We start from the raw sequence: 22,287 nt of genomic DNA, 5'->3' as shown, positions 1-22,287 counted from the left end.
ATATAGAGAAAATCTTTTAAAATCTTCTTCTCAAAAACTATTAGGCCAGAAAAGCTCAACTTAAAATGGGAGCATCCTCATAGATAGTGTAGATTCAAGTTTGTTCAAATCATGGTCCCCGGGGGTAGGAAGGGGCCACAATAGGGGGATCAAGTTTTACATAGGAATATATAGAGAAAATCTTTTAAAATCTTCTTCTCAAAAACTATTATAGGCCAGGAATGCTCAAATTTGAGTGGAAGCATCCTCAGATAGTTTAGGCTCAAGTTTGTTCAAATCAAGGTCCCCGGGGGTAGGGTGGGGTCACAATTGGGGGATAAATTTTTATACAGGAATATATAGAGAAAATCTTTTAAAAAAATTTCTTTTAAAAACCACTAGGCCAAGAAAGCTCAAATTGGTGTGTAACCATCTTCAGATAATGTAGATTCAAGTTTGTTCAAATCATGGTTCCTGGGGTAGGGCAGGGCCACAATGGGGGATAAATTTTTATATATAGAGAAAACTTCTTCCCAAAACTATTAGGCCAGGAAAGCCCAAATTTGATTGGAAGCATCCCCGGATCGTATAGATTCAATTTTGTTTAAATAATAGTCCAGGGGTAGGGTGAGGCCACAATGGGGGATGAATTTTTACATAGGAATATATAGAGAAAATCTTTAAAAAATTTCTTTTTAAAGACTATTGGGCCAGAAAAGCTTAAACTTGTGTAGAGGCATCCTCGGGTAGTGTAAATTCAAGTTTGCAAAATCACAGTCCCTAGTGGTAGGGCGGGGCCGTGATGGCGGTTTGAATTTTTACATAGGAATATATAGAGAAAATCTTTATAAATATTCTGGGAAAGTTTTCGGTCCAAAACTCAGTACTTAGTGTGAAAGCAGAGGTTATGCAGATTTAAGTTTGATGAAACCATGATTCCCTAGAGAAAAGTGAGGCCACGCAATGGGGGGGGGGGGGGGGTATATAGGAAAAGAAAAAAATCTTCTTACAGGTACAACAACAAAAGGGGCTTAATATTTACCCAAAAAAGAGGTGGGTAAAAATTGGCAGATTTTCAATTTTTTTTTAGCATTACCGTATCAAAATACCTCGACAACTAATGTCGAGGTATTTTGATACGGTAATGCTAATTTGATCAGAATTAAGGCTCAGGTGAGTGATGTGGCCCCTGGGCCTTTTGTTTTAATGTACATATGATACACATTTTTTAAAACAACGATAAAGGGCGATTTTAATGGCGTATTTTATTTCGATACCATAGAACATATATTGAATGACCATTTATGTATATTTTTTTTATTCGGGAATAAATTGTTATAAATTTCAGTGTCTGACAACCGAGCCCCTGTGGTTTTAAATTCAAAATAGATTTTAAAAAGGTAAAAACGGCAGGGTAATGCTATTTTTTGATTTCTGGAATATAAAATTACACATATTAAGCCATTTATTTTTCGAATTTTGTCTGGTTTAGACAGAGACATATTTTTTTATATGTCTCTGGTTTAGATGTTACATTTTAGATATATGATATTTAAAAATGCGAGATTGTGGTGTAACGGTATATGCAAAATGCGTAATTGTGGATTAACCGTATATGAAAAATGCGGGATCGCGGGTTATCGGTATATATACAAAGTGTGTGATTGTGGATTAATCCGTGTCCTCGTTCTGTACCAAGTATTACAGTACAGGATACATTAAAGTCTGAATGTTTATTTTTGATGCAATACCTTAATGTCTAGGTCTAGGCTAATACAGGGTATTTGCGAGTGGTAAAATGCAAATATAAGTAATAAACAACGATTATTTAGTGAACACGGCATTAGGATTAGCAATTGCTCTGCTGGCATATTGTCCATGATGCGCTAGTATTGTCTGAATACGTTGAACTGTTAACAATGATGAAGTCTGTCTGATTAATCCATGTCCTCATTTTGTACCATGTATTACAGTACTGCCTGACTATGAAAAAAAGACAAACAATATAGACATGTCACTTTAAGTTTATTGACTTTTATCTACAGCTCGCTACATTTACCCAAACATCATTTGTATACAAGTATTATGTTTTTCATGGTAAGTGTAAACACAATAAAAATAAACATAATACTATATATATACGTTATAAATGTATTTCATCACGTTCATTGTGTGCGTAAACAAAACAAAAAAATTCTCAAAAGAAAATGACATTAACTTGAGTTGTCCTATCTATCTGGTCAACAGAGATACAGAGTGTGAGAAATGTGCTTAAACACCATTAACAACACATAGGATTAGCAGCTTGCTAAATACAAATTGAGGTCATCATGACCTACTTTCACATTGATATACATGAGTAAATGACTCCTGGTATGATTAATGGTACTTCATTTCTAAAACACAAGTTTGTTTTTTTTTCCAAATAGATATATTCTAAAATAGTTTCACCATAAACTACCATAATTCTAATTGGGTCATTGTGACCTACATTTTGAGCACAACAAGCAATATATGATGCACCAATTGTTACACATGCACAGCTCAAACTTAATGAATTAATCTAACATCAACTATTAATATATTGAAATTAAAACTACATAACATTGTATAAAAAACCATCTAAATCAAATTCTTATCAAAAGCTTATCAGATCACTTCTTTCCAAATGATCACGGTATATTGTAAAAATACATTTACTGATATTCAGTCCTACCAATAAAACTGTCAGGGATAAACACCATCAAATTCATTTCTCATTCTCAAGGGGAATAACTGTTTTTTCATCCTGACTGAAAAATACAAATTTTGAGTTATTCCCCTTTGAATATAATGTTTACTACAACATACAAGATTATTTATGTAAAAATCAAAATTGAAAAAAACAACAACATGTGACACATTGGCTACAATTGTAATGGACATCTCCGTCCTAGCTCCGAAAGATACCAGAAATTTCAGGAGCTTAGATATGTAAAACATATTATATACTGACAAAATTTACACTAAGATAAAATTAATAAAAAAAATATGATAACAAATACAGTAGAGTTCACATACACAAAAAAACCCCGATTCCATTGATGATGCCTTATTCATAAAGAGGTAAGGTACACAGAAACAGAGTCTATTGAGGACGCGTTATATATGCAGATTTCACCTATACAGATACAAAGTTTATTGATGAAGCGTTATTTTTGTGCAGATTTCACATACACAGCAACAGTGTCCAATGATGACGCATTATTTTGGTTCACCTACACAGATACAGAGTCCATTCATGAAACGTTTGTCACGTTGTTTATGTAGAGTTCACGCACAGAACACAAAGTCCATTGATGACCGGTAATTATTTAGCTTCTGTAACTCCATTGGAATTATGGGTAATCCGGGCAGGTTTTCTACTGTCTCCCCCTGAAGGCGTTTAAAAAAGCAGCTTGTCTGCAAGAAACAAAAATAATTAATTTATAATTGTATTAAATGATTAATACCAAATACTTGGACAAGAAGGAAAGAAAAAGTGAGCAAGCTCAAATACCCCATGTTCTCCCATTACTTGACAACGCTACACATCATGAATGGCAGAATATATATGCATTAAGGTGGCATTCTACACCACTTTTTGGTGACGCAGTACGCAAAAAAAGTTAATCCTGGTACTGGCTGATTGCAACTGATGCGATTGTATGGGGACCGCTCTTTTGAAAAATTTGTTAAATAAATAGAATAAGTCAACATTTTTATTAAATTCATTATTTACATGAAAGGTGGAATGGGACACCTTCATGTTGTGTCGTATTATTTATCGAAATAAACAATAAATCAAGTGTAATTTTATAAATAGTTTCTTTCCCATCATTGTTACCTTACAGCGCAGTGCAGTGGATTAGAGCGCTCACTACGGACATGTAAGTCACGAGTTCGAGTCGGGTTTGAACATTTATTACTTTTCCAAAATTTTCTAAAACAGATTTTTTGGTTTAATATTGTGAAAGAAAATTCTAAACCAATGAAAGTATTTCAGTAGTAATGTACTTTAATCCACATTTTTATTGACAGATGTTCCAAACCACCTTAATTAACGGGATGGGAGGGTGGCTTTGAATTTCTCTCAGGTTGGGATACATAAATCCTAATTATCTACCCTTGAAAAGGGGCACGTTCCTTAATTTTCAAAACTTTGAATCTTCTTTGCCTAAGGGTGCTTTGTGCCAAGTTTGGTTGAAATTGACCCAGTAGTTCTGGGGGAGATGTTGAAAATGTGAAAAGTTGACGGACAGAGGACAGACAAACAAACAGACAGACGACAGACAAAATGTGATCAGAAAGGTTCACTTGAGCTTTCAGCTCAGTAAGCTAAAAATGATAAAGGGCATTACTAGCAAACATTATCAGATCAAAACTTTCTGCAATTATGCACATATTTAATCAATTGTCTAAAACAGCAACATACTAAATTCTAATGGTTCAAAATTTGAAGACAAAACATTGTAATTAAAATTTCCTAGAAACATGCAAATCAACATATTGTGCCCTAACTATCTACAAAAACAAGAGGCCAACTGGCCTTAACGGTCACCTGAGTAGCATATATCCCATACACAAACTTGTCAAGGAGTCTCATATGCATCTAATTAACTAGGTTTCATACTGGAGTAGAAAAATTATAAATTTGTAATGACGACCACATTTCAAAAAGAACTGGGAACCCTATAATTTTGGTGAAAAACTAAAAGATCTGGTCTACAAAATCATGAATTCAGTTTTCCTTTCAGGTGTGTGGGAGTAAAGAAGATAATTTTTTAACGTTATATGCATTAACATCTATACATCAATTTTGGCCCTGCCTGAGAGTCAAAACCCATACCCCAGGGGACATGAAAATTAAAATTTCAGTAGAGGACTTCCTGGTAAACATAATTATGATTCAGTTTTTTATACAGATGTGTGAGAATAGAGAAGAAGATTTTTAAACATTATATGCATTAACAATATATTGCCATAGTGCCACCACCCCCTCATGTCCTGAACCCCTGACCCAGGGGCCATGAATTTCACAATTTAGGTAAAGGAGATTGTGGATATCATAACCATGTATTCAGTTTTTTGCCCACATGTGTGGGAGTAGAAAAGAAGATTTTTTAATATTTAAAGCATTTTACTATATGGCCATATTGGCCCCACCCTAGAGCCTAATCACCTAACAAAGGTGTCATGAATTTCACAATTTTGGTAGAGGGCCTCATGGACATCATAACCATGCATTTGGTTTTTAACAAATATATATGGGAGTAGAGAAGAAGATTTTTTAAGATTTAATACATTTTTACTATTTGGCCATATTGGCCTCACCCTAGAGCCTGAACCCCTGACTGAGGGGTCATGAATTTCGCAATTTTGGTAGAGGGCTTCATGGACATCATAACCATGCATTTAGTTTTTAACAAATATATATTGGAGTAGAGAAGAAAATTTTCTAAGATTTAATACATTTTTAGTATATGGCCATATTGGCCCCACCCTAGAGACTGAACCCCTGACCCAGGGGTCATGAATTTCACAATTTTGGTAGAGGGTTTCATGGACATCATTATCATGCATTTAGTTTTTAACAAATATATATGATAGTAGAGAAGAAGATTTTCTAAGATTTAATACATTTTTACTATATGGCCATATTGGCCCCACCCTAGAGCCAGAACCCCTGACCCAGGGGCCATAAATTTCACAATTTTGGTAGAGGGCCTCATGGACATCATAACCATGCAACCAGTTTTTTCCTCACATGCGTGGGAGTATAGAGAAAAAGATTTTTGAAAATTAGGCTTTTTTTGCATATTTGGCCCCACCTGTGGCACCCCAGGGGTGGTAGAGCCATAAATTTAACAATTTAGATTCTTCTTACCATAGAGATGCTTCACACCAAAAATGGTAACGATTGGCCCGGTAGTTTTCAAGAAGAAGTTAAAAATGTAAAATTGTTAACGCACGACGACGGACGAAGACCAATTGCAATGAGTCACCTGAGTGACTCAGGTGACCTAAAAATCATTGCTAAATTCAACATTTGGACAACAAACTAAGTTCCATGGAGGTAAAATTCCCAGAAAGATAAATAAATCAGAACTCCCTAATAATTAGCACATCTACACGTTGTGTCCTAAATACCTTAGAAGTTTCATATTAAACATGATAAATTTCTGTGCAGCTGTTTTATAAATTATAATATATGTTTTGCTTAAAATCCAGGACTGACTGACATAGTTTGAAATCATTATTCTCTAACAATTCCATTACATGGGGTATAATAATGGCACAATTAGCAAAACAAAGATACATTTACAATTGATAAAGATCCAACATTTACAATGTTTAATTGTTTAGTTATTATTTGTTTTTTAATATTCCACATTCAGAAAATAAAACTTGTATAACATGATGTTTCTCACTCAGCAACAGACAGCCATGTTTGGATGATCACAAAGTGTGAAATAAACAGGAGTCAGTATTACAGTCCATGTGAATTATACACAGCTCAATTTCAGCTGCAGATGTTGAACAAAGTGACAAACAACATGTGTGGTTTTGAGAGCAGACTAGATTTGTACAGAAACATTTACAACCTGTCAATATCCCAGCTATCTCCATTATATGGCTGGTGTTGAGCTGGACACGGCGTCCTCATCAGGACGGGGTCTGTGTTCATCTACAACAAGGCATTAATTAGCTGTTAATTAATCCACTCCATACATTATATTTAATTATAGAGCTACATCTACAAATTAAAACTTTAACCTGATTACCATGATACTTGCTTTATTATTTGTCTAATTAATTAAATTAGGTCAATTAACATGTAACAAAACAACAGATTACAAATACATGCGTCAGTGAGTTTTACTTTCGTTTAGCTGATGAGTTGTGTTGTGACGAGGTGTCCTGTATCTGATGTCTCCATCAGGACGGGGTCTGTGTTCATCTACAACAAGTCATTAATTAGCTGTTAATTAATTAATTACATACAGTATATGTAATGATAGAGCTACACCTACACATTAAAACTTTAACCTGATTACCATGACACTTGCTTTAATATTTATCTAAATAATTAAATTAAGTCAATATTAACATGTCACAAAATAACTGATTACAAATAAATGAGTCACTCTATATATTTTGATTTAATTAAATACAGCAACCTGCTATTTCTATTCACTAAATACAATGACATGTAACTGTACATTTAATTAATAAAATAATGTATCTAATTTCTCTTTATTTTAGATAAACACTGACTCCCAATGACTGGTAGATACAGCTAACCCTGTAACAATGAGTTGTTTATATTGACAAACAATCACACAGATAAACATGTCTTACATGTATCTTATTGACTGATAATTAACACGGACTGTGTGTCTTAGTTATCTATATCTAATTAATGTGAATGATAATGACTCAGACTTACCTGTCAGAGCGTCCTGTCTGGTGATATACCTGTAGACACACACCTTGTTGTTGTACCATGATCCGACCCAGAGACGGTGAGTGTTGACATCATAACTCAGGCTGTATGGTCCACCCATCTCTTGTGAGTTTGTCAGTAGACGTGACAGGAACTGACCGTCCTCATTTAACATCTGTACTGTTTTGGTTCTATCATCACACACCAGGATGTGTGACAGCGCGTCAGTACAGATTCCCCATGGCCGTAGTCCTGATCCTGATGGATGTCCTGTGTAGGAGAAACGATGTCTTCCTCCACGCTCTGTCACCACTACAGCACCAGACTCATAGTCTCTATATAAGACAGACACCACGACATCCCCATTGTTGTTCTCTGTTATATAGATAGGTTCACTATACAGTTCCCATCCTGTGTTGTCATGCTGTATGGTTTGTGTGAGTTGTCCACTCTGGTTGTACCGGGTTGCATTGCCTGTATCATAGTTACACATCGCGACCAGTAGATCCCCAGTGGACGGGGTCCAGTACACACACTGTGGTTCCCATGTAGAGTCTGTTCTCTCTATAAATGTGGTGCTTGTTTTCATATCCTTTGACAGTTTGTTGATGTTACGTTTCCTATCTATATAAATCAGTTCACTCTCACTGTTCACTGTGTGTGATCCATAACCACTATATAAACCACTCCATGAATCTTCCACACGATGTAGAGGGACACCTGTTGTGTCTGTCAACATGAGATTGTATCTATCACTGACCCAGACCCGGTCTGATGACACACAGGAAATGTGATAACAACGACCAACACCTGTCAGTGTGAGAGATTGATGGAGCTCAGCACCAGACGTCAGTTTCAGCAGACACTGGTTTCCTACGCGTCGGTTTCCTCTCTCTGTGATTTGGATTGCACTCAGTGACTCCATCACATCCTCCTTGTTGAGTGACTCAGTCATGGAGAGCTGGCTGGTGTGGAGTGTAAGATGTATCTGGGGGAGGGCTGTCTTTGTGAAGGAGAGGAATTGTAGCGCACTGAATGTGAATGCTGGCTGTACATATCTGTGTTCATATCTCCTTAGTCTGACAATATGTCTGATCATTTTTATCTTTTGTTTTTTACATCTGTGTTTGAAATCAAAGTAACAAAACACATTGTTCAATAGATCATATACCACTTTGTCAATGAGATTCTTCAGTCTCTGGGCCTTTGTTAACATCTCTGATTGACAGAGGGAGAATTCTGTGTGACAGGTTTTGACATCAGCTTTGATTTCTGTAAGGAGAACAGGTCTGTAAAAGAGAGCCTCACTCCTGATGGTGTGAATGGTTCCTCTGTGTTGTTGTCGCTTTGTTTTATAGGCTGTTGTAACATCTATCTGAGTGTGTTTTCTATGTGTTTGGCAATTATTACAGGCAGGAACTTGACAAGGTTCACAGTACTTTATATAAACATGGCGAGGATGTCTCACACAGATCTCTTGTGTTGGGATGTAGTTGATTTTATCACGGTGTGACACAACATCATGGTCTATTGTTTGGAGATCTTTTACATGGTTCTCTTTACACTGGGGACACAGATCACATGGACACGATACACAATAGTACGCTGTGTCCTCCGGACACTTAGAACATTGATGTACTTTGTACGGGGAGCTTGCTGTGATGTACGGGGAGCTTGCTGTGTCCATGATGTGGGCGGTCTGGGTCATAACCTATTCAATGAAAATAAAGAGTTTTAGGATTATTATTGTTTTATAGATTTAATGTCAAATTTTAAAAGAAATATATTTGGGTTTTTTAAAGATTAATATATTTTCTCTACTTAGATAATTGACGGTCTGTTATTCTGGTTCTGATTATAGAGTCACTCAACCAATAGAAAAATACAACATAAGATTGCTGAGTGAGAAAGAGGTGCTCTCTCTCTTTCTCTCTCTCTCTCTATCCCTACATTTCTTTCTCTCTGTTTCTCTCTCTTGGATGTGTACATAATTGAATCAGTGTACTATATGATTATCTAGCAGAGAAAGTCAGAGAGAGAAAAAAAAATAAGATGTGAAGTACACATCACAATTAAGTTCAATTCAATTACCGGGTATTTACTGTCTCAATTTACCTAACATGTACTCCTGCTCTTTCTATTTCTTTCTCTCAATCTCTGTTTCTCACAATTTCAATACTAATCATGCAGTCTTGCCCTCTCTCTCTCTCTCTCTCTCTCTCTCTCTCTCTCTCTCTCTCTCTCTCTCTCTCTCTCTCTCTCTTATTCCTCCTCTCTCTCTGATTTTTTTTCTAACACATGCTTTTTCTCTGTCTCCTTAGATTTCTCTTCTAAACATGTATTTTTGCTCTCTTTCAATCTATTTCTCTCTTTCAGACAAATTCCATTAAACATGTACATGTACTCAATATATCTTACTCTCAAAGATGTAATCTCTCTCTCTCTCTCTCTCTCTCTCTCTCTCTGACCTATTCTTATAAACATGTGCATCTTACTATTGTAATTTCTCTCTCTTTTTCTCTCTGAGTTACTCTCTGTTAAACATATGCATCTTTCTATTTCTCTTAGACATGTAATCTCTCTCTCTTTCTGTCTGTCTGTCTCTCTCTCTCTCTCTCTCTCTCTCTCTCTCTCACACATTATTACTCCTTCATTCACTATCTCTAATTTTACAGCTAAACAAGTACTTCTTATCTCTCATTCTTTCTCTAAACCTCTGTCCCTCATTATTTCATAAATAAACATGTAAACACTTTCTATCTTTTATGTAAACATGTGCATCTTACTTATTCTCTCAGACATGTAGTCTTTCTCTTTCTCTCTCTCTCTCTCTTTCTTGTGACTTACTCTCATACATGTAAACATGTGCATCTTATTCTCTCAGACCTGTAGTCTGTCTCTCTCTCTCTCTGTCTCTCTCTCTCTCTCTCTCTTGTGACTTACTCTTATATACATATAAACATGTGCATCTTATTCTCTCAGACATGTAGTCTCTGTTTCTTACTCACAGACTTAGTATGTAAACATGTGCATCTAACTATTTTTCTAAGACATGTATTCTCTCTCTCTCTCTCTCTGTCTCTTCTCCGACTTACTCTGTTAAACATATGCATCATTCTATTTCTCTCAGACATGTAATCAATTTCATTCTTTTATTATTACTTTCTCTCACTATCTCATGATTTTACAGCTAAACATGCACTTTTTATCTCTCATTAAATCTGTTCTCTTGCTTTCCAACTGTTCTCTCTATCCCTCACACTTTGACTACCAAACCTCTCTCTCTTCTAACATGTAATCTTGTTTTCTATCACCCCTCTCTTCTCTCTATCTCTGTTTCTCTCTCTTTCAGATGAACTCAACTAAACTTTGTCTCTTACTCCCTTACTCTTGTTGTTCCATATCTATCATTTAATATTTATTGCTCTGTATAACATGGCTGTTTGCTCTCTCTCTCTCTCTCTCTCTCTCTCTCTCTCTCTCGCTCTCTCTCCTTACTCTTATACATGTAAACATGTACATCTTACTTATTCTCTCAGACATGTAGTCTCTCTCTCTCTCTCTCTCTCTCTCTCTTTTCTCTGACTTACTTACTCTGTTAAACATATGTATCTTTTCTTAGACATGTAATCTCTCTCTCTCTCTCTCTCTCTCCTCTCTCTCTCTCTCTCATTATTACTTTCTTTGATTGCTATCAAAATACAATTCACACCTAATCCTCAAATTTGTGCAAAATGGGAACCCACCAGTGTATACATGTTAAATAGGTTTGTTCCCGTTTTGCACACATTTGAAAATTTTGTATAAAAAAAATGTGTGCGAAACGGGAATTTGACCAGGTGAGATAATTGCTTAATTGCTATAGTCTGTATTATAAAACGGGGGTATGGACAAGAAACAAGAACACATTATTTGCAATGATATTTAATATATTTAATTCATCTTACAACACATGTCATTTTTTATCATAAAGTATAAGACTTTTTAATATTTACATCATAATACATACACACTCATTTATTGCAATTGATACTCATGATAAAAAAATCAGAGGACAATAAATTAAGCACCATCTCATCTTCTTCACCTTGGATGATCGGTCTGTGTGCATAAACTATTATTAACTGTGCATTTATATTTTCAGAAAACATATATTTAAATGTAAAAATAGATGTGCTTAATTTATTGTCCGATGAATTCGATGAATTCCTCTGATCGGAGAAGGCATCGTTCTTCCTTATAGATTGCTGGCACTGGTTTGGTCTCTTCTTTGCTTCTCTGTTTTATTTTCTCCATGATTCTTCTTACTTTAACGTCGACGGCATCTGGTTCATGGTTGTGGTGATGCACGAACTTTGTGATGAACTCATGATGCGTGTTGAGTCTGGCAGCACATTCCGGAATCACACACTTCCAGTAGCGTCGGTCTCCTCTCCGAGAATTGATCTGAAATCAAAGAAAAGTATTATTATTATTATGTACAAGTTCACATACAAAAAAAAATGACATAAGTGTTCTTTAATCTAATTTAAAAATGTTCTTAACAAAGCTTCATTTTTTTCTTCAAGTATGAACATATTGCATAGTGTTTTTATTTAATAATTGCCTTTCCATAGTAAATATTTGTGAAATATGATACCATGTATTGATGACCGTTGAATTCGAGACGTAAACCGCCAAACTTGTTGGACAAGAAAGTAACTACAAACATAGCATTAGCCATGATGAACCACTAAGTGTGAGTAATGAAATTGCAGAATTTAACATCATTTTTTACTGAATGTTGTTTATAATACAAAATTTATAGTCACTTTGATGCAAAAAGTATTAATAATGTTAATTCACCAGCTTGGATGGACACGCTATCGTGATAATATAACCGGTCCAGCTTGGATGAGGAGTAGTCTTCAGTGGGATAGTTTTCACCTTGATCCTATAATCATCCATCATGAATCAGCTTCCACTTGGCTTGGGACCGACAATTTTTTACTTTTATTCACTCAATTATAAATTTAATGTAAACCATTATTGCATTTATGAAAATCGAGTATAAAATGAAAAAAATAAAAACAAATCGCTGATAGTGATTGATCGTAAAACACCACAAAATCTCTATAATCTTGTTATAGATATTATCAGTAATCATAAAACACAAAATATAATTTTCTGAATTTTTAATTTTTTTTTTAAATATTAATGTTCTTTGGCATATATATAAGTCGTATAGCACAACGAAATCTTGTCATTTTTCTTGTTTATTGCGCCGATAAAACACAGGTAAAAATCCAGGTAAATCACGGATCGAACGCAGACTATAATTGCTATCACAACACATTTCACACCTATTGTTCTATACCCAATTATCAAACGTGTGCAAAACGGGAACACACCGTTAAATACTGGCTTATGTCCCATGCTTTGCTATTCCCTTAACCCTGGTTGATTTTTTACTGCCCCCCTAGATAAATTAGCCCTGATATTACCACAAAGGTATGTTTCTCCTCGTCTAACACATCAATAATCAAATGGGAATGTGGGCAATAGTTATATTGTCAGTTCCTGGGTAAGAAGTTGATGTTGACCTCGGCCTATGCTCTCGAGAAACAGTTCTTATCCCAGTACTAACACAATGACCACTGCCCTCATACCCATTTAAAAGATGTATACTACATGTAAAATGTCTATGAATGACACACGACGACAAACGTGAGATAGCAATGGGTCTCCTGAGTGACTCAGGTGACCTAATAATACAGAGTATAGCTACATGAACATGGTGATATTACATGAATACTATACCACATATATTCTCTCTTTGATCTTTCAGTCAACAGCTCAGTCAAACACAGCCTGGGAACCTGTAAAGAGACCATCAACTGTTACATTCTAGTACTTGTTGATAGCCCGCACAATTGCGGGATTTAATATTACATACATTTATATGATACAATGCTTCACAAGATATCTGTGAGCCAATGCTCACTAGTGATACCCCCGCTCTGATGTACATATGCAAAATAAGCAAAGTCGACATTTAACAGAAAGCTGGCATCCGATTGGTACAGAAATATATCCCATAATATGGCATGCCTAAACAAATAGTGTGTTAAAATTTCAAGCATCTGCGATTAATAGCTGCTGAGAAATCTTTGACGAAAATTTGTTTGAAAATTTTGGTTAAAAAATAAGCAAAGTCATCATTTAACAGGAAGTTGACGTTCGATTGGTACAAAAATATATCCCGTGATATGGCATGCCTTAACAAACACTGTGTAAAAATTTCAAGCATCTGCGATAAATTGTCGCTGAGATAAATGTGACAGATTTTTTTGTTACGGACGGACAGACAGACAGACGGATAGACAGACACACAAGGGTAAAACAGTATACCCCCTCTCCTTCGGAGCGGGGGTATAATTCTATGTTGATCCATATTTTTTGGTTTATTTATGTAAACATAGTGTCTGATTTTTTTCTTAGTTGCTTTATTAACCTTTTCTCAAACTCGTAAAAATCTACATTTACTATATTAATTACTGCTTACTCTCAAACATGTACCTTCAATCTATGTTTATTCTCTCTCTCTCTCTCTCTCTCTCTCTCTCTCTCTCTCTCTCTCCTCTCTTTCTCTCTCTCTCTCTCTCTCTCTCTCTCTCTCTCTCTCTCTCTCCACACACACATCACCATAACTTAGTTATAGAAATGAGGGCCGACACAGGATTTGCCTTCTGTCTGATTGGATTGAAACACTGTTTTTCAAATGTGACACATATCTTCAGTATGTTCTTATTTACAATTCATCTATGAAATACAGAATGTAACTTTTTATAATGTGGTTATAAAACATGGATAAAATGCAGTTGTGTCTTTACCCCATGTAAAGAACAGACTATAATTGCTATCAAAATACAATTCACACCTCCGTTGACCTCCACCTATGGTTTCGGGCAACAGTTCTTACCCCAGGACTAACACAATGACCACTGCCCTCATACCCATTTAAAAGATGTATACTGAAATGTCTACAAATGACACACGACGACAAACGTGAGATAGCAATGAGTGACTCAGGTGACCTAAAAATACATAGAATAGTTACATGAACATGGTAATATTACATGAATACTATACCACATATATTCTCTTTGACCTCTCAGTCAACAGCACAGTTAGACACAACCTGGGAACCTGTAAAGAGACCATCAACTGTTACATACTACAGACTGATATAACCTATCAGTCAACAGTCAGACACAGATAACCTGTAAAGAGACCATCAACTGTTACATACTACAGACTGGTATAACCTATCGGTCAACAGTCAGACACAGAGAACCTGTAAAGAGACCATCAACTGTTACATACTACAGACTGGTATAACCTATTAGTCAACAGTCAGACACAGGGAACCTGTAAAGAGACCATCAACTGTTACATTCTAGTACTTGATGATATCCCGCACAAGTGCGAGATTTAATAATATATACATTAATATGATACAATGCTTAATATTTCAAATATTATTTTTTTTGTTCATTTTTGTATATACTGTAAAACGAGAAAATATGGCGCACTACAAATTTTAGCGCCTTTGGCGCAACTGCCTCTGAGCGCTAAAATTAATAGTGCGCCAACGATTTTCCATATGTATTAAATTTCTTCAAGTTGCAAAACAATAACGTCAGTTTATTTTTTAGGCTATATAGAAGTGTTCATTTAAATATCAGACGCTGTCGGTTCTCTTTGTTTAAACAATTACACAGGTAAACGGTATTTGTTATCGGGTAAAAATGGATTAATTAATTAAGTTTTAATTTCTTTTTAATATCTCTCACTAGCACCTTGAAAATTGGGCTTCTCCCCATTCCACTTCCATTTAGCGCCTCGAGGTGAAAATGTGATTAAGCGTGGCTATCGGTAACGCTGACAATGCATGATTGATCATAATTTCTTTGATATCTGATTAATGGATATAAAGATAACAAGACGATATCTATTTTTTGTGTTTTTTTAATGTAAAAAATACTGTGAAAAAGATTTTCTCATGGTGATTGAAACTCATGGTAGATGTAGCATTCGATTTCACTTTTAGTTTCGGGACTCTTCTAGTGTTATCCAAGTCGACACGTTAAATTCAAAGTCCGATAACTCAATTTGTTTACCAACAAAAATTACACATAATCGCCAATAAATAAAGTTTTCATATCTATCTTCTAACGATTTACACAAAAGTAAGTGTATTGTTCTCAACGACAGTTTACCGTGCATGCGAGATAGAAATAAAAGTCGTTGTGTTCACGTGCTTGAGTGAACACAGAACTAAATTTTGGGCGTGATCGTTTATCAAACAACAACATTTTTGTATTCTTTGTTTTAAAAAAGATGCATGCGCTAAAATATAATTGCGCTAATGTAATGGCACTTGCTTTTGCGCTAAAATACGTATGCGCCAAATTTTCTCGTTTTAAAGTATTTTGTCTGATTCTATTCTTAATTGTTTTCTTAACCTTTTCTTTAAAATTGAAATAAAAAACCAACTGCATGTCTGGATTATTACAGGAGTGGGGAAGAAAACTCCAAACTAAAATGGATGATATATACATATTACATACCTATATCTAAGTATTGAATCCTTATTTTTTGAAAGATATAGTCTCATAATTGCAACGGTGTGTGCATACAAATTGAATGACGCGCGTTAGAATAAGGATTTAATGCTTATATTTACATATTTTTACCTTCATGCCTTATACCTCAAAATTACTGTATTATCCTATGGGTAAGTTCAAATTAATGGAAGAGCCACAGTAACAGCCACAAGCGTGATCTTTGATTTTCGTTTGTGACGTTGCACTTAACAGCGTTCAACGTTTGTGACGTCACAATTAAAACTCGTGATTTAACCTTTTAGTACCCTGTCTGTGTTATGGTGCTATATCTGCAGTAGCTTTACATGCAAAATATATGTGGAATGTAAATATACATATGATATACCCATCAGTTTTTCTTCCTTGATACTGTCAATTTCACAGTTTGATCTGAGTTTCCGGATCACCACACTGTGGTTTTCCGATTCCGTATCACTGCTCTCTGAAACTGATAACGTCTGTATTTTAGCCCGTTTTTAAAAGAGTTTATATAAAATACAGTCAAACTTCGTTATCTCAAACTAGATGGGACTGTTTAAAACCTTTGAGATATCTAAGTATTTGAAATATCAAGGTACAATACTTAAAGCGGAAGGAAAGTCAAAAACACATTTTATTTATATTAATAAAGTGTTTTAAATCATCACACGTGGTCATGCTGTGTTGAAAATAAACTACATAATCAAGCTATAATGCACGTTTGAAGTTAGAGAAATTGTATTTACACGAGATTGACATGATGTAGAACTCTTTTGTATTGAAAACCAAGTTTGGTTTACATACACGCATACAACATATAAAGTGCCCTGAATAAAACGCTGGTTTACACCTTTCGTTACTCAAGTTATCGACTGAACAAAAATAATGTTTAGATTCAAAAGTCAATCCAAAGAATATTATATGTATGCATAAATATATTATTTTTTATTAAAGCACACAGTGGGCCAATTCATTTCATTTTGTAATCCTACAAATTTATTCTTATCAAAATAGAATGATGTCGATTATTTGTTTCAAGGACCCCGCCCCCTCTTCTCAGTACAAATGTATTATATATTCAAATACATTAATGTATTAAATTAATTAAATTAGTTTATTAAAACATCCTACCATATTGACCATTCTATTAATGATCACTATTGATGTGTATTATTTGTAGTATAGGAAAACGGTCTAGGAAAAACAAAACATTTTTTTATGAACATTCATTGCCCAGTCACCTTTCAACTTTCCAATTTTATGTATACATGATTTATTCATATAGATGTAGAACACAATCTGTTCATTGTTTACAAATTAATGTAAAAGGTTCGCTACCAATCTTTCCTGTATTAAAATGTATGAAATTAAAAGACGCTAGTGTATGCTAGTAATGCAACTGTGAAACGATAAGCACGTGCCTTTATCATTGTGATGTCATGATCTGAAAAAATTCACACATTATTGAACGTTTTCGCTATTCTTCAGGTTCATAGAAGGAAACATATTTGCAAATATAAATATCAAGTATTACCTTCTATCTATACTCTAAGTAAATTCCCAGTAAATATATTCACCCTTTACATAATCATTCAATATAATTTCATTGCTATACTCTGTCCCGAGTTTTTGCTTCCACCACTTTTTGCTTGATATTTCAATAATAGTAAATACCTCTGTGCTCAAACTACGTTCCTCCACTAATATGAAAAATGTCCAGATTATCTGTTTTAAAACGCCCCCTCTACCGCTTCAGGTTTCAATACACATCCAAAAATTGAAAGTCTACGGAGATTTTGCATTGCATCAGCCATTAATAAGCCCGGATGATAATGTTAAAAAATTGCACGATGTATTCCGAGTGTATTCCGAATGGAGAAAAGATGTAAACATTTCCCATTACAAATCTCCGTAAGAAAATTGTTTTCGTTCCTGTGAAATTTTATGAGTGAAAAGGGATAATTGTTCAGTGAAGATATCTTGGATATATTCCCTTTCATCGATTTCAATTGTATTTCTTTCACAGGTATGTGTATTTTTATTAAAAATCGTCAAAAATTGATGGAAGCAATAACTTGGGACAGACTATAGTATATATTTTGATACAAACTCCCACTGACTTGGATTCGGCTTTCATAAAGTTTGCGATGCGGTTTTTAGATTCATTTGTCGATGAACAAAAAAATTTATACAGTCATTCTGTATATATACTCTATATACATTTTTTTTTTAAAAAGGGGGCCGGGGGTTCTGTGTCTGACCAAACGACTTGTCTTGTCACTAGTACATTGAGCTGTTGGATTGAAACAACTTACCCCCTCCTCCCTTACCTGAACTAAGTTACAACAGTTTTTTTCTTCAACACTTTACATATACATGAATGACACGATTTCGAAGGTTTGTTTCCGGGTCAGCCATTTTTTTTCAAGTTGATTTTTAAAAATATCACGTTTTATCTCACATAGATTATCACTGGCATGATATATGGAAGAAGTAGACTACATGTAGAATATATGATATGACAAACCTTTTGTTTCACTGGGAACAATTATCTAAACGGATAGAAATAAACTTTTCTTTCCTCTTCCCATATGCAAATCTGTCTATCGTCTGTTCGGCATACGTCACAGCGATGCCTAGACGCTTCGCCACCTAGCAATTTCGACCCCATGTCGTTAACGTATATACTCCCAGTAAACATTTAAAAAAAAAGGGGGGGGGGATTTTGTGTCTGAACAAACGACTGGTACATTGAGCTGTTGGTTTGAAACAACTTACCCCCTCCTCCCTTACCTGAACTAAGTTACAACAGTTTTACATATACACGAATGACATGATTTTGAAGGTTTGTTTTCGGGTCAACCATTTTACATAGTTGATTTTTAAAACTATCGCGTTTTATCTCACCTAAATTGTCACGGGCATGATATATGGAAGAAGTAGACTACATTGTAGAATATATGATATGACAAACCTTTTTTTCACGGGGAACAATGAAATAGACTTTCCTCTTCCCAAATCTGTCTATCGTCAGTTCGACATACGTCACAGCGATGCTTAGACGTTTCGCCACCTAGTAATTTCGACCCCAAATGGTTTCGGTCCCAGATAATGAATTTACCGGTTTTCAAAATAGAAAAAAAACTGTTCGAATATTTAGTTTTAAATGTATTAATTGGTCAACTTAGTTTTCATTATTACTTTATTTCATCTTTATACTACTTAACGTATACATGTATGTACTTGAAGTAAACATTTTTTAAATTAAGGGGGTGGGTGGAGGGATCGGGGGGGGGGGGGGGGTAAAAATTGATTTGAGACCACGGATGACTTCTAAAGCAATCCTGTATTTCTACATATTTTGCAGAAATGTTTGCCAGAACAATTCAAGTGAATTTACTGGTCAGTTTCACTGTATGTGCTTTGTTTTATTAATTCATGTTAAATTTCATTATGCGTTTGTGAAATAAAATTTTAGAATTATCTTTAGGACGGCAATCCTGCTATCTGTAGCATTCCTGTCCAGTCACGATGAAGTGTGTTTTTTTTTTTTTTTTTTTTATAATTTATTGTTTTTGTTCCATACATACTAGTACTAATGTTGACATTATTAAATTCAGTTTTTATAAATTTTATACACATGCATACTCACTCACACACAAGTATAATTACATACATTTTTCAATATTAGTGGTAAATGGTTACTTTGCTTCCAAAAAAAAGAGAAAAAACCAAAAAAAAATAAAAAACCAAAAAATAAATAACAAATAATAATACGAATAGTAATAATCATAATATCATAAACTAATCTAAAATGTTTTTCCATGTAAGCCACAATTTTTCAAAATTGCGCAGCTTTTGATTTTGGATAGCAGCATATCTTTCTACATGGTATTTTATTCTTAAATGACTGAGTAATCCAAGAAAATTTGGCATTTTGTTTTGCATTAAGGATATAAAAATATATTGTTTAACATATAGAATTATGAAGTTTATAACCCTGTTATTGTTTGACAATGGTAGATCACCGAGAATAACATTCGAAACATTGAAACCAACTCTTTCAGAGGTTTTTCTGTATATATGAAGACTTAAATCACTCCAGAGTGTTTGTACTTTATCACAAGCAATGAAAACATGTATTATTGTTTCAACATTTTCCATACAAAAACCACAACAATCAGAAGTTTTAATGTTAATTTTCTTAAGGTATTTTCCAACAGGAACAATTCTATGTAAGATTCGAAATTGTAACCACTGGGCAGAAGAATCACTAGTGGTTTTATAACAAATTTTAAAAACATTTTGCACTGATATTGTGTCTACTCCATATGGCCTAAGCTCTGCCTCCCACTTGCTGATTGAGGTTGGAATAGCCTCATTTTTATTCAAGAAATTATAAAAGATTTTTGAACATTTTTCAGAAGATATGAGAGGTTCAAAAAATAAAGGTACATATGGATTAGGAAGTCTTTTGAAAGAAGACCTATCTATTAACAATGATTTCAAATATTTTGAAATAGCTGTAACAATGCTATTGTATTGCATCACACAACTATCAGATAGATTGTATGTGTTTTTAAGAACTCCAAAGTCTAAAAGATTACAATCATCATCAAAAAAATCTTGCACAACCTTTATTCCCTTTTCATACCAGGATTTAAAAAAAACTGGTTTGTTGTTAACTTTTATATTAGAGTTATACCACACTGGAATATAATCAAATTTGTTTTTAAAGTGCGGAGAGTAAGTAAAAGATTTCATATAACATGACCAAGCAATCAAAACATCTTTCCAAAAGGCGTTATTTTCTTTTAACAAACAATCAAACACAAAACTATCTCCAAAATCATACAATTTCTGTAAAATATCATCTCCATTGAGAGCATAGAAAATATCCATCCATGGTTTATGTGAGCAAGTTAACCTTTTAATCCATGTACATTTAAGTGATGTAATAAAACTTCTAACATCTACCATTTTCATACCACCTGACAAGTAGTCTTGTGTTATAAGAGACCTTTTAACTTTGTCTGTTTTGGATTTCCATAGAAACTCAAAAAAGGCTTTGCATATAAATGCTACAATCTCCTTTTTGGGAGTAGGAAGCGATATAAATAAATGATTTAGTTTTGGAATTAACAAACTCTTAATGACAGTGACACGACCAATTGGAGTAAGAATTCTTCTTTTCCATTGTTCCATAAGTGCAATGATTTTTGGAATCTGATTACCAAAATTAATATCAACAATTTCAGAAAGTTCAACGGAAAATTGGAAACCTAATAAATTAAAAGATGTAGATCCCCAGTCTAATTTCCATCTGGTATGATGAAACACTTGATCAGAGAATTTTTTTGAACCAATCCACACAATTTTTGTCTTAGATGTATTAATTTTAAGTCCTGAAAAGCTGGAGTAAAAATCTATAGTTTCTAATGCTTCGAACAAGGATTTTGATGAACCATCAAGGGCTAACAAAGTGTCGTCTGCATACTGTGATATTATATGTTCTTTATTATGAACAAAAATGCCCTTAATATCATTGTTTTGCTTTATAAGAATTGAAAGGATTTCTGCACATATAATGAATAAATATGGAGCAACAGGATCTCCTTGTCTACAACCCCTTTGTATGTCAAATTGTTCTGATAAAAACCCACTTTGTAAAATGCAGGCACGGAAATTTGTGTTTAAAATTTTTATCCACTGGATAATATATTCTCCAAACCCAAAATAACTTAAAACTTTATAAATAAATGACCATGACATAGAGTCAAAGGCTTTTTCGAAATCAATGAGGACCAAAAGCCCTGGAATTTCATGTATCTCTGTGTACGACATCAGATCATAAACAAAGCGAGTATTTTCCCCTATGTATCTACCTTTTATGAAACCAGATTGTGTATTTGAAATAATAATGTCCAAAACTTGTTTGATTCTAAAGCTTAGGCAACCAGATATGATCTTGTAGAGAACATTTAAAAGGGTTATTGGTCGCCAGTTCTTTAGAAACTGTCTTGGTTTGTCCCCTTTTGGCAAACATGAAATTATTCCAAGTCTTTGAGAGATAGGAAGCTCTTTTTTAAGAAAAATACAGTTAATAGCTCTAACAACATAATTTCTAATATCACTCCAAAAAAACTTGAAAAATTCTGCGGTATACCCATCACTACCAGGGGACTTATTATTCTTCATGTGCTTTAATACGTTAAG

General features: G+C 34.3%; 2 protein-coding genes across 4 annotated transcripts; both read right to left on the bottom strand.

The window, feature by feature from the left end:
• Positions 1–1,987: 1,987 nt before the first annotated feature.
• On the bottom strand, positions 1,988–18,785 carry LOC128171381 (uncharacterized). Of its 3 annotated transcripts, XM_052837168.1 has the most exons (5): positions 18,599–18,785; positions 14,576–14,632; positions 13,244–13,302; positions 7,448–9,155; positions 6,718–6,958 (listed from the first exon to the last, which is right to left on the bottom strand). In XM_052837168.1, exons 4-5 carry the CDS (start codon positions 9,150–9,152, stop codon positions 6,867–6,869), a joined length of 1,797 nt encoding a protein of 598 aa, XP_052693128.1. In that variant the 5' UTR covers positions 9,153–9,155; positions 13,244–13,302; positions 14,576–14,632; positions 18,599–18,785; the 3' UTR covers positions 6,718–6,866. The 3 variants fall into 3 exon arrangements, with proteins under 3 accessions (XP_052693130.1, XP_052693128.1, XP_052693129.1); XM_052837170.1 differs by lacking the exons at positions 13,244–13,302; positions 14,576–14,632; positions 18,599–18,785 and adding exons at positions 1,988–3,420; positions 6,603–6,685 and having other exon boundaries at positions 6,881–6,958; XM_052837169.1 differs by lacking the exons at positions 13,244–13,302; positions 14,576–14,632.
• Positions 11,244–12,167, bottom strand: LOC128171458 (uncharacterized). The gene is made up of 2 exons (XM_052837240.1): positions 12,084–12,167; positions 11,244–11,890 (listed from the first exon to the last, which is right to left on the bottom strand). Exons 1-2 carry the CDS (start codon positions 12,165–12,167, stop codon positions 11,627–11,629), a joined length of 348 nt encoding a protein of 115 aa, XP_052693200.1. The 3' UTR covers positions 11,244–11,626.
• Positions 18,786–22,287: the final 3,502 nt, after the last annotated feature.

Source organism: Crassostrea angulata, chromosome 2 (assembly GCF_025612915.1).
Source record: "Crassostrea angulata isolate pt1a10 chromosome 2, ASM2561291v2, whole genome shotgun sequence".
Taxonomy (NCBI): domain Eukaryota; kingdom Metazoa; phylum Mollusca; class Bivalvia; order Ostreida; family Ostreidae; genus Magallana; species Magallana angulata.
Note: the sequence above shows the minus strand (reverse complement) of the source record. Positions and strands in the feature narration are given on the sequence as shown.

What these genes read in the sequence shown, in the direction of transcription:
- LOC128171381 (XM_052837170.1), bottom strand. Translation starts at nt 9,152, where the DNA reads ATGACCCAGACCGCCCACATCATGGACACAGCAAGCTCCCCGTACATC. An exon ending in CAGACAGGACGCTCTGACAG is followed by an intron (nt 6,959 to 7,447) that starts GTAAGTCTGAGT and finishes GACTTGTTGTAG; the next exon opens with ATGAACACAGACCCCGTCCT. An exon ending in AACTCATCAGCTAAACGAAA is followed by an intron (nt 6,686 to 6,880) that starts GTAAAACTCACT and finishes GCCTTGTTGTAG; the next exon opens with ATGAACACAGACCCCGTCCT.
- LOC128171458 (XM_052837240.1), bottom strand. Translation starts at nt 12,167, where the DNA reads ATGGCTAATGCTATGTTTGTAGTTACTTTCTTGTCCAACAAGTTTGGC. An exon ending in TCAACGGTCATCAATACATG is followed by an intron (nt 11,891 to 12,083) that starts GTATCATATTTC and finishes CTTTGATTTCAG; the next exon opens with ATCAATTCTCGGAGAGGAGA.